Raw genomic sequence first — 13,220 nt, 5'->3', positions numbered from 1 at the left:
TGTACTGTATAAATGTATTCAGAAAGCATTCAGATGCCGATTATTCTTTGAATAATGAGTAAGTACATTGTTAGTGGACAGATTCAATTAACTTTTGGAGCACTTGTCAGACTTATAAACTAAAATAATTTTTTAATGAATGGCTGTAGTTCATTAGAATTGCTCTCTTTAACATTGCAACTCCCGCTAATTCATATTCATTTAAAAAGGCACATATACATGCACAGCAGGATTATGATACAATGATTTACTGATAGCGTGGAACAATATTTGTGCCTTATTAAACATCACATTATCCTATCAGCCAATAATGTCATCCAACTCACATCTGAAGGAAACTCCTAGTTGACCAGAGCTGCACACCTTTAATAAAACCTGCAATTAAGATGTCTTGTAATTGTAAATTCATTCAAGGCTTATCAAGATTAAGAGTCTACAACCATGATAGTGGCTCTGTGTGGCTGTACTTAGGTACAGACTAGCTAAAATGGTTAGCATGTTAACCATCCTAGCTAAGCATGTACTAAGCACCTTAGTACTAAGCACAAAGTACAGTTGAGGCGGACAAGAATATCATTAGTATTGCAGGTATTTGGTTATAAACCAAAATATTAGACAAATGGAAATTTAGGCCAGATGATGGGGCTAGATTAAAAGTCAGGGGATCACCAAAGTCATTAAGATCCATCCTCTGGAAACCAAGAATGTCAAAATGTTGTCCCAATCCATCTAGTAGATGTTGAGATATTTTAAGTGAAAGTACAAACTCTGATCTGCTGATGGCCCTAAAGAAAAGGTTAGGGTATGACTTGCGTCATTAGAAGTTATCCTCTGGGCACCATGAATATCCGCACCAAAATTCATGAAAATCCATTTGTACATCTTTTAGTTGTTGAGGCATCTCACATAAAAACCTTATGGTGGCGCCAGAGAACAGGTCAGGGGCTCACCAAAGCAGTAGGAGTCATCATCTGGGAACCATGAATGTCCGTCCAAAATTTTGTGCCAATCGATCAAGACAAGGATGAGATATTTGACAGAATAAGTGAAAAGTGACTTTCTGGTCAGAGGAAAATTCAGAGGATCACCAAAGTCATTAGGATTAATTGTCTGGGGACCATTTCCATCCAATAGTTGTTAAGATATTTTTCGTCTGGACCAAAGTGGTGGACCGACAGGCCGCTATAGGTATCCCTAAAACCATGCCGCTAACATGGCTAAAAAGCACTCTCTCAGGCTGAGAGAGCTGCTAAATCACCAAAAATAATTTCAGCTTTTGTATCAGATGGTTTAAATACTGCTTCAAACGATTTTCAGTCCAAGAAAAAAACTCTGGGGGAAACTCCAAGTACTGAACATGGAGTATTCTTTTGGCATGAAAATGGTCAAATTTAAAACTCTTGAATATTAGCCCAAAATAACACGTTCCAGCAATTTTAAACTAAAAACCACAGCTAGCTTTCAGCCAAATTGATCAAAAACACAAAGTTTTTGAAATTTACTGTTCAAGGGTAGATTCCCTGAACTTAAGTGCTCTTTTTCAGCAGCGTACTGCCTCACACTCTCAGTCACATACGCTAGGTAGCCAAAAGTATGTGGACACTCAAACAAAGTATGGAAAGACCCAAATATAATACTATAATACTAATACTATAATATGTGACTTTTGAACATTTCAGGTCAACACCATGTGCATTAATATGCTGCTATAACAGCCTCCACTCCTCTGGGAAAGCTTTCCATTAGATTCTCAAACCTGGCTGCAGGGCTTTGTTCCCATTCAGCCACATGAGCATATGCAGTATAGACCGTTTTTACAGAAGACATTTTGACTTGTCACAGTAGGAAAAGCACAGGTGTGAATAATAAAATTAATGATGTAATGATGGCTGAATTCCATTTTGCTGTTTCAGTTTGGTCCTCGTATTGTGCATGCTGGCTCACTGTCACACTGCAATGGCTTACTGGGACACTTGAATAGAACAGAGCCATTGTTAATGTTATTAGTAACACTTGTGCTTTTCCTGCTATGACAAGTGAAAAAAGCCTAGGTCGGGTACTGGTTTTGGGTGATAAGGCCTGACTAGCAGTTGCCACTCCAATTCATCTCAAAGGTGTTGGATGAGTTTGAGGTCAGGGCTTTGCACAGGCCAGTCAAATTCTTCCACACCAAACCTGGGAAACCATTTTTCCTTGGCCCTCTGTATGTGCACAGGGGCACTGTCATGTTGAAACAGGAAACGGTCTTCCTAAAAACTGCCACAAAGTTGGAACCACAATATTGTTTAAATCATCATCACCTGTTGGTGATGGACGGTTAATTGCCTTGCTCAAGGGCACATTGACTACAGATTAGTATTGAAGGATGGGTCAACAATGGTCCTTCACTTCTACACCCAGACTTTTCCTGTCACACCCACACACACACACACACACACACACACACACACATACGACTCACTGAGTTCCGAGATGCTGCCCACTCTTGTAGCCAGTAAACACTGTTCAACGGAACGCAACTCAGGCTGACTGTAGGCGTTTCCCTCTCCGCTCTTCCCCACTCGCTGCTGCTGGTCCCTGTGAAGAGTCAGACCCTCAGGTAGGCTGAGCACACCTGAAAGAGAGGGGGGGGGGGCATTATATCAATGACTACTGAAAAGTGATTTCTCTTTATAGGACAAAAGGGAAATAAAAAAGCCTCCATAAAACTTCACTTCTTATTATTTCCCTTTATATATTTGTCATATTAAGGTGTAAGTATTTGTGTGAAGAGTGAGAAACTGAATGAGACAACAATGGAGGCCATTTAAGGTAGTAATTATGCCTCCTAGTTGCACCTGTCATAGACTTCTCCCAAAGGTAATAATGTGTAATATTTCAAATGCATTTTCATTAGTCACACCTCTGTGTGTTAGTTAGTCTTCCTCGCTCTGACCTGGTGACGAGGCAGACTGCTCTCCATTTAGCTTTGCTGACAGTTTCTTATTCCTCTGCAGCTTTGTGCTGCACCCTTCTTACCGTTTGCAGGGTGTCAACTTATGAAATGGCTGAAAGCTTTGGCTTTAATGGCTCCTTTCTCATAATATGTTGCTAATTTAATGCACGTGCTGCCTTCAGCGAAGGTGACATTCTTCATTCATTTTGTGGGAGCATACAGTTGCTTATAGAGTGATTAATTTCACTGTTCCCCATTGAGACAGTAGTTCAAAACATGCAAGGGACTGTATGAAAATTATTAGAGGAGGGGGGTTCAGAAAAGAGGGAGGGTTATTGGGAGGGTTGTCTTTTTTTGGGAGAGTTAGGTAAAATGTGTCATATAAAGTGACAGTGATAGCTCTTGGTTAAAAAAAAAAGTAAAACGGCAAACAGGATGCATGTTTGCCATCATTCTGGCAATAGCTAATTCCACTTCTATTGTGTGATCTAGTGGCTATGTGAAAATGATTATTCCATCAACATATTAAAAGAGTACTCCACCAATTAAGCATAGTCTCACTCATAATGGACAGTAAAAAAAAAAAAAGAAGATCAAAGCTGATGCAGCAGATATATCTTTTTTTATTCCACACATTTTTCTTTGGTGTTAAAACCTGGCAACTACATTACCCACAATGCAACTTGAACAGTTCTAATGTAGCCTCGAGCCGCTAGCCTCAAGCAGAGGAGCGAACTACAGAGGTCTGGTAAGCTCACTTCTTTCTACAGATTTTTTTTTGTTTTCAAACATGTAGTTATCAGCCCAAACTAAAGCTTTTTTCACATATGCAGTAATACTCCCCAACAGCTGTAAACAGACTTTGATGTGTGAAATCGGTGGAGGTTAAAATTGGAGTACTTATAATTGTACCAATACAACAATAGTGTTATATTACTTTGAGATACTGTGGGAGGAAGGGTGTTGCAATTTTTCTCTTAGTCAAGGGAAGGGTTCAAAGAAAATGTGTGTAATATTTCCCCTGAGTATACAGCAACTAAATCTTGTTTATGTGCTAATTTTAAAAGGCATGCCTCTGATGATACTCCACTTTTGTGTATTCACCATGCATTATACAAGTAATAAAAACTGTGTGGTAAAAACATCTGGCAATAAGTCACAGTTATTTAGCTCATAAACCTACGGAGCAGCGGCCGTGGCACCATCTCATCTACATCTTTGTTCAGGTCAGGCCACAAAGCTACTGACAACCTGCACGACTCTGGAACAAAGAGCAGGAGACTTCACCATCTGCTGCGCCAGTGTCAGGTGTCCTAAACAGCTGCAGTTTTCAGCCAAATCTCCAGGCAAGCCAGCACGATCAATTATGAAGAAAATAAACTTTCTTTTTGTTTCTGCAGGAACTTGTCTGCAGGGATTACTCTGAAACGCCTCCTTTATTGCTTTTATTGCTCACAGTGTGCCCTCTTTGGCAAGCAGTTGTGCAAACTCCAGGAAATCCATCTTAAACAATTTAAAGCAGCAGGAGGGCTACCCTGGCACCTTCCTCACTCCGACTTCCTTCTCAAACAATTACATACCAAAGTAAATAGCCCACTCGGAGCATGACCACAGGATTCAAGACCCACCTCTTTTGATGTGCACAGACTAAAGGCCCCTAGGTGTGATTCGACTGAATATTGCACTGCAGATGGCATAATTTTCACAAGTGGCTACAGGTGTCTCTCTCACTTAAACCCTGTCCCTGTCATCAACATCTGTATGTTTTATCTATTTATTTGTCTAATTCACTTGATTTGATTTTGTGTAGGAGGTTGCTCCAGCCACAGTCGCAGTCATACAGGGCTGTCAGTACTTATTGTAAGGCTGCATGAGTAGACCTAGGACCCAATACTTGCTCTGAAAATAATGTCTGCTCTGTAAAACATTTATAAAAACACCTTACTGTTACACTTGAGCTTTAACTGTCCGGCTCTTTAACCTTAGTTCAGGGGACTAACAGGACCAGCTGACAGTGAAGTGCTGAATGATCTCAGGATGGACTGAGGCAAGGTGACTCACTGGCTCTCCTCATCCTAATGCAAGGCACTGTCTACCCTAAGGGAGGAAATGATGGAGCTCTTACATGCCACCGACTGTAGCTGCTCTCCCTCTGTGTGTGTGTGCTTGCGTGATGAGAACTCTTGTCACTATCTTCCTCCTGATTGTCACTGCACCAGAAATCTCCCTGGAAATGTAATGTTCTCAAACTACAGTATAACTGCACAAGATGTTTTAAGTTGTTTACTGGTCATAATCATAATGACAGAACAGTTGGTTATTGTTTCAGGATGTATAGTGACAAGAGATGATATTGGGCACCTGCCATTCTTTTAAGTGGACCAGCTCTGTTTGCCATACAGCACACACAATTCAGTGTTGCTGAGGAGAGAAGAGTAGGCTGAAAGATGCTCCAGGCACGACACCGTCACTGGAGAAGAAGTAATGAGTGCAAGAGTTCCCATTAAGATGTCACTGCATGCACCTTAGTCATATTCTGTGATACGCAGTCGCACAGACGAGATCCAGTGCATGGTCAAACACATTCCACATTCACTGCCAGACAAACAGTCACTTAACAAAACTCTAGCCAGTCTTCCATCTTTGTTTTTTGTTGATACGCTTCAACTTTTAAATCTGTCACAATGCATTTAGGTTATTACATTAAGTATTTTGGCTAGATATTTAAAGGAATAGTTTTGGGAAGAATGCTTACACGACTTTCGTGTCTGTACAGTAAATATAAACCTACAGCTAGCAGCCAGTTAGTTTAGCTTAGCTTAAAGGCTGGAAACAGGGGGAAACAGCTAGCCAGGCTCCAAAAGTCCAAAAGTACAAAAATCTGCCGACCAGCACCTTGAAAGCTCACAAATAAATTATATCTCGTTTGTTTAATCTGTACAAAAACCGAAGTGTAGTAGAGGTGTGTTCAGACAGAGTGAGGCACAGTTTCACCTTGTGTCATTCATGCAAATTTGACTGCTGGACCATTTTGTGCAGTCCACATTGATTCGCCCCAAACAGCCAATGTACCAACTGTATAGACGCGTTAGCTGTAAGCTAGCTAGCAACGGATGCACAGATCGTGTGTCTGTGAGTGTGCCTGTGTGTCTGTGTTCAGCTCAGCCTCTAAGTGATCTCAGAACACACTTTTCTTTCTGTTATTTCCCTCCAGTCTCTCTCCCTTTTCTTATTGTCTGTATGTTCATGAAGCAGATTCATTCATGGAGCGTCTCCATTGATTTTGTATGCAAATACGCCTAAAATTTGCCTTGCATTCTGTTTGAATGCACAGTGAAATTGATAAGTTTATGTTTTACGAGAGCTTATGTGCCAAACTATTTCTTGGTCGGGTGCAGTGACTTCCTTGAGCTTTGTTGGCACCATGAATTGCCGGAGAATTGTGATTTTTACACTTTTTGCTGGTTGTTTCCCCCTGTTTCAAGTCTTTGTGTTAAGCTAAACTAACCAGCTGCTAGCAGTAGCATATTTACATATTTACAGTACAGACATGAGAGTGGTATCAAACTTTTCATCTAACTTTCAGGCAAGGACGGGAATAAGCGTACTTCCCAAAATGTCGAACTATTGCTTTGATCTAATTTATGGCAGTGAGTGGAACATGTTTTTGCTTTATGTTTTTCCATGCATAAAAAACTCTTAAAACTTATGAGTTATGCATAAATGCTTACATACTACGGTGACACTAATGCTGTAGCCTATATGGATAAACAAACATTACAAAATTCTTCATTTTCACTCTGGGTCTGTCTGTCAGAGGGCAGACTACTGTAGTTTGGATCCACTCTGACTTGTCTCAGGGTTGACTAGAGCAGTGGGGCAGGGATGCTGACCTCGATGTGGCTCCTACCCTGCACTTAAATCTATTTTGGACATATAGAGAAGTGCACTTCCCTAAATGCACTGCAGCTCTGCCAGTGGTGAAGGAAGTATTCAGATGCTTTACTTAAGTAAAAGTACTACTACCACACTGTAAAAATACTCAAGTACAAGTAAAAGTCCTGCACTGAAAATGGTACTTAAGTAAAAGTATATACAGTGGTTTGAAAAAGTGTTTGCCCCAATCCTGATTTCTTATTTTTTTGCAGTGCTATAAAAGACTCATTGGAAGTTATCGCAAACGTTTGATTGCAGTTGTTGCTGCTAAGGGTGGCCCAACCAGTTATTAGGTTTAGGGGTCACTATTTCACACAGGGCCATGTAGGTTTGGATTTTGTTTTCCCTTAATAATAACAACCTTCATTTAAAAACTGCATTTTGTGTTTACTTGTGTTATCTTTGACTAATATTTAAATTTGTTTGATGATCTAAAACATTTAAGTGTAACAAACATGCAACAAAATTAGAGATCAGGAAGGGGGCAAACACTTTTTCACACCACTGTAAGTATAATCAGGATGTACTTAAAGTGTTAAAGTAAAAGTTCTCAATTCAGACAAATGTCCACTGTGACTGTTATACTATTATATATTATAGCATTAAATGCAACCACAAGGGGGCACAAGCCAGTGTCTTCTTGTGCCAGTCCCAAGTCTGGATAAATGCAGAGGGTTGTGTCAGGAAGGGCATCCGACGTAAAACACATGCCAAATTAAAAATGCGAATCGTGAAAATGACTTCCATACCGGATCGGTCGGGGCCCGGGTTAACAATGACCGCCACCGGTGCTGTTGACCTACAGGGTACCTGTGGAAATTGGACTACTGTTGGTCAAAGACGAAGAAGGACAGGAGGAAGGTGTGTTCGTAGGCAGTGAGAAGAGGAAAGCTAAGAATGTAGGACTGACAGTAGGGACTTTGAATGTCGGGACTATGACAGGGAAGGCCAGAGAGTTGATTGACATGATGCAGAGAAGGAAGGTGGACATACTGTGTGTCCAGGAGACCAGGTGGAAAGGTAGCAAGGCTAGAAGCTTAGGAGCAGGGTTCAAGTTGTTCTACCATGGGTCAGATAGGAAGAGAAATGGAGTAGGAGTTATCCTGAAAGAGAAGTTTGTGAAGAATGTTCTAGAGGTGAAAAGAGTATCAGACAGGTTGATGAGTCTGAAGCTGGAAATTGAAGGGGTGATGTTCAATGTTGTGAGTGGTTATGCCCCACAGGTAGGATATGAGTTAGAAGAGAAGGAGAAATTCTGGAGTGAGTTAGATGAAGTGATGCAGAGCATCCCCAGAGGTGAGAGGGTGGTGATTGGTGCAGATTTCAATGGGCATGTAGTTGAAGGGAACAGAGGTGATGAGAATGTGATGGGAAGGTTTGGTCTTCAGGACAGGAACGCAGAAGGACAGATGGTGGTAGACTTTGCAAAGAGGATGGAAATGGCTGTAGTGAACACTTTCTTCCAGAAGAGGCAGGAACATAGGGTGACATATAAGAGTGGAGGTAGAAGCACTCAGGTGGACTACATCTTGTGTAGACGTTGTAATCTGAAAGAGACCAGTGACTGTAAAGTAGTGGTAGGGGAGAGTGTAGCCAGACAACACAGGATGGTAGTGTGTAAAATGACTCTGGTGGTGAGGAAGATGAAGAGGACAAAGGCAGAGCAGAGGACGAAGTGGTGGAAGTTGAAAAAGGAAGAATGCCGTGTAGTTTTCAGGGAGGAGCTGAGACAGGTGGTCAGGAAGTGCTCCCAGATGACTGGACCACTACAGCTAATGTGATCAGGGAGACAGGTAGGAGGGTACTCGGTGTGTCATCTGGAAAGAGGAAAGTGGACAAGGAGACTTGGTGGTGGAACGAGGAAGTGCAGGAGTGTATACAGAGAAAGAGGTTAGCTAAGAAGAAGTGGGACGCTGAGAGGACTGAAGAGAATAGACAAGAGTACAGGGAGATGCAGCGTAAGGTGAAGGTAGAGGTGGCAAAGGCCAAACAAAGAGCATATGAGGACTTGGTATGCTAGGTTGGACACTAAAGAGGGAGAGGTGGATTTGTACAGGTTGGCCAGACAAAGACATAGAGATGGGAAGGGTGTGCAGCAGTTTAGGGTGATTAAAGATAAGGATGGAAATGTATTGACAGGTGCCGGGAGTGTGATGGGAAGATGGAAGGAGTACTTTGAAGAGTTGATGAATGAGGAAAATGAACGGGAACGAAGAGTAGAAGAGTGAGGAGGACGTTGAAGAGGATGAAGAATGGAAAGGCAGTTGGTCCTGATGACATACCTGTGGAGGTATGGAAGTGTCTAGGAGAGGTGGCAGTAGAGTTTCTGACTAGTTTGTTTAACAAGATCTTGGAGAGTGAGAGGATGCCCGAGGAATGGAGGAGAAGTGTACTGGTGCCAATTTTTAAAAACAAGGGAGATGTGCAGAGCTGTGGCAACTACAGAGGAATAAAGCTGATGAGCCATACAATGAAGTTGTGGGAAAGAGTAGTGGAAGCTAGGCTAAGGGCAGAGGTGAGCATTTGCGAGCAGCAATATGGTTTCATGCCTAGAAAGAGTACAACAGATGCAGTATTCGCTTTGAGGATGCTGATGGAGAAGTACAGAGAAGGTCATAGGGAGTTGCATTGTGTCTTCGTAGATTTAGAGAAAGCGTATGACAGGGTGCCGAGAGAGGAGCTGTGGTATTGTATGAGGAAGTCTGGAGTGGCAGAGAAGTATGTTAGAGTGGTGCAGGACATGTATGAGAGCTGTAAGACCGTGGTGAGGTGTGCTATAGGTGTGACAGAGGAGTTCAAGGTGGAGGTGGGTCTGCATCAAGGATCGGCTCTGAGCCCCTTCTTGTTTGCTCTGGTGATGGACAGGCTGACAGATGAGGTTAGACAGGAATCTCCATGGACTATGATGTTTGCGGATGACATTGTGATTTGTAGTGAGAGCAGGGAGCAGGTGGAGAAAATCTAGAGAGATGGAGGTCTGCTCTGGAAAACAGAGGAATGAAGCTTAGCCGCAGTAAGACAGAATACATGTGTGTCAATGAGAGGGACCCAGGTGGAACGGTGAGGACTTTAAGTATTTAGGGTCAACGGTTCAGAGCAATGGAGACTGTGGAAAAGAGGTGAAGAGGCGAGTGCAAGCAGGTTGGAACGGGTGGAGAACAGTGTCAGGTGTGTTGTGTGATAAAAGAGTATCAGCAAGAATGAAAGGAAAGGTGTGCAAGACGGTGGTGAGACCAGCGATGTTGTACAGCTTAGAGACAGTGGCACTGAAGAAAAGACAAGAGGCAGAGCTGGAGGTAGCAGAGCTTAAGATGTTGAGGTTCTCTTTGGGAGTGACGAGGATGGACAGGATCAGGAATGAGTACATCAGAGGGACAGCTCATGTTAGATGTTTTGGAGATAAAGTCAGAGAGGCCAGATTGAGGTGGTTTGGACATGTTCAGAGGAGAGACTGTGAATATATTGGTAGAAGGATGCTGAGGTTGGAGCTGCCAGGCAGGAGGTCTAGAGGAAGACCAAAGAGGAGATTTATGGATGTAGTGAGAGAGGACATGAAGTTAATTGGTGTGAGTGAAGAGGATGCAGAGGACAGGGTTAGATGGAGGCACATGATTCGCTGTGGCGACCCCTGAAAGGGAACAGCCGAAAGGAAAAGAAGAAGATATTATATCATTAGATTATTACTCATGCATTTATGTAAAAGCAGAATTTTACTGTTGTAGTTGGTTAAGGTGGTGCTAATTCTTAACTATTTTGTATCGGACTGCAACTAATGATTATTTTTTATTATGGATTAATCTTCTCATTGTTTACTCAAATAATTGATTGTTTGGTTTGTAAAGATTCTGAAAAGTGAGGGCTGTCACAATTACCCAGAGCCCAAAGTGACACCTTCACAATGTTTTGTTTTGTCCAACCAACAGTCCAAACCTCAAAATAAATAAAATTTTGTAATTAAAAATAGAAGCAGCAAATCCTCATATTTGAGAAGCTGGAATGATTATCAAAATAGTTGCCAATTAATTTTCTGTCATTGATTAATCGACTAATCGTTTCAGTTCTTCTTATTATTTTCATATGTTTTGCATGCAAAAATATTAATTTGTAAAGTAAATAGTAACTATAGCTGTCAAATAATTGTAGTGGAGTAGAAGTAGAAATTGGCATGAGAAGAAAATACTCAAGTAAAGTACAAGTACCTCAAATGTATACTTAAGTACAGTACTTGAGTAAATGTACTTAGTTACATTCCACCACTGCAGCTCTGCAGGAACACTGGCTTTGGGTTTCACAGAGAGATAAGACACAGACACAGCAGAGTCGAGCTTTGATCTGGCAAATCATGAATGTACTGTACAAACAGATACACTAAAGCAGTACTTGGATAAATGAGGCGTAATTGCTGACTTGACTGTAGCATTTGATTCAGGGTGACAATCAGGCAGAGTGACAGAATGAAAGAAAAGCAGAAAAAGGTGAGGAAGTAAGACAAATACAGACAGCATGATGCAAACGCAGTTAAAGAGATACCAGAAAGCATACAACTGTTTTTAGTGCAGCATTATGGCTCTAAAGAGTTAATCATGTTGTAACTGTACATGGATCACAGTAGTGATGCCCCACTCTAGGCTCCGGCTCTGCTCTGCCAGGCCAGATGGCTACCATATGTATACCGAGTGAGCGATCATAGGGGGAGGCATAGCGAGATGGAAAGCGGGAAACAGAGTAGTGACCTATGTTAACATGTGTTAGAATGCCTTTCCTTCTCTAAATGGCTGCTTTATTCATACTGAATAACTTTCACCGTGTGTGGAGTTGTAGAAATAGAGGTGTGAATATGAAACTGTGTTTTTTATGAAGAAGTGTTGTTATGCCTGAAAAGACTGTAAATCTCCAGAGGTACGGTCTCAGTTTGGGTTCTCAGGTGACCACAGTATGGTCTGAGGTAGCCACAAGTCTTTAATGGGTTAGTCCTGTGCCAGCCACAGGGGTATAAATGAGTCCTGTGAAAAAATACGTGCACATGCAAATGTCTGTTTAAATTACGAAACTGGCAGAGGGAGAAGCCATGTGAACACTGGATGAACCACAAACACATGCACACACCCAAATGCTAATATACAGTCAGTAGCTGCAAACAAGTTATAACAAGCCATGTTGCATACAACACCGAAGTGCATGCACACAAAAGCAGACACACACAGATAATTATAAGTAATTAAAAAGTCTTAATCTCAGGCAAACCATGTAGTTGAAGTAGGACATGCTCTGCAGAGAGAACAATGTGTTCAGCTGTTTAATCCAAACTGAATATTTCCTTTTGCTGGGCAAACACATTCAGGTTAAAGTCTGGAGACTTGTTGTTGTTGCTGTCCCTAATACAGAGGACTGAAAAAGCTTCCGAGTTTGCATCATGTGTCACTCTGAAAGAAACACACACGCCTCCTGATGTGAGTAAACCGCCAAAGGAAACACATTCTGATGGTAGGTTTATTTTTATGCACAGATCAGATCAGTAAGAAGAGCCCACTGTATAAGCACATCAAACCTCTCCTGCTCTTGTTTTAAATAATGAGTTATAATGAATGCAAAAATGAACGTGATACTGTATTGGTCCTTTATTGACACCCCTCCTCCAAGCAGAGGTCAGAGGTCGTGCTCACACACACAACAGTGCCTCTTGGAGCTGATAGGGAGTCCCTGTGACGTGTTCAAGGACACTTCACTAAGGTTCTGTTTACTGACACAGGACGCTTAAACAATCCAATTATTAACGTCACCTTGCTGCCCTCCGTGTGTGGCTTTTTATTGAAGCGTGCGCACAATCTTGTATTAGATTAGATTTTCTTGATTAAAGTCACACCTCATCATTGACACTCCTTGAAGAAGGTGTCCATTAGACGCAAGAAATCGAGAAGCTAACAGACATATGTGCTCACAGTCTGATTTAGTCCATCCTGTTTAATATGGAGCCTAGCCTCTGTTAGCAGCACTGTAATTAGAGAGCTGTTCCAAAAAGACGTGGATGGAAAAGCATTTACAGATGGATAATTTACATTTTAAATTTTGCATTTTAGCTGAATTTTACAAACCTACTTTAAACAGTTTATGAAAGCTTTAATTCCTTAGATTTAGCTATTGATAAGGATAGTTTTTGTATTAAAACAATTTGGGAGTGATGGCAGGTTCCAATTCTTGTGTTTGATTATTAATGGTGGGGCTGCTCTTTTGTATATATGTTTTAATCACAGATTGGTCCTTTTTTGATCATCCTGCATCATACGTAATAAAAGCTGATGCAGAACTTATTAGTTAGCATCAATTAGCTAATGCTAAAAGAATGTAAATA

The 13,220-nt window shown here is 41.5% G+C and overlaps 1 protein-coding gene across 5 annotated transcripts in view; it reads right to left on the bottom strand.

Moving 5' to 3' along the window:
• btbd11b (BTB (POZ) domain containing 11b) overlaps window positions 1-13,220 on the bottom strand; it is a 75,126-nt gene that overhangs the window by 23,118 nt on the left and 38,788 nt on the right. For 4 of the 5 annotated variants that reach the window (XM_044191948.1, XM_044191950.1, XM_044191949.1 and 1 more), the window contains one exon: window positions 2,462-2,614. In XM_044191948.1, coding sequence (XP_044047883.1) covers window positions 2,462-2,614 — 153 coding nt within the window. Of the gene's footprint in view, window positions 1-2,461; window positions 2,615-12,115; window positions 12,134-13,220 lie in introns of those variants that run through there. The other variant, XM_044191952.1, reaches the window with a different exon arrangement.

Source organism: Siniperca chuatsi, linkage group LG4, assembly GCF_020085105.1.
Source record: "Siniperca chuatsi isolate FFG_IHB_CAS linkage group LG4, ASM2008510v1, whole genome shotgun sequence".
NCBI lineage: Eukaryota > Metazoa > Chordata > Actinopteri > Centrarchiformes > Sinipercidae > Siniperca > Siniperca chuatsi.
This window is presented reverse-complemented; position numbering and strand designations above follow the sequence as displayed.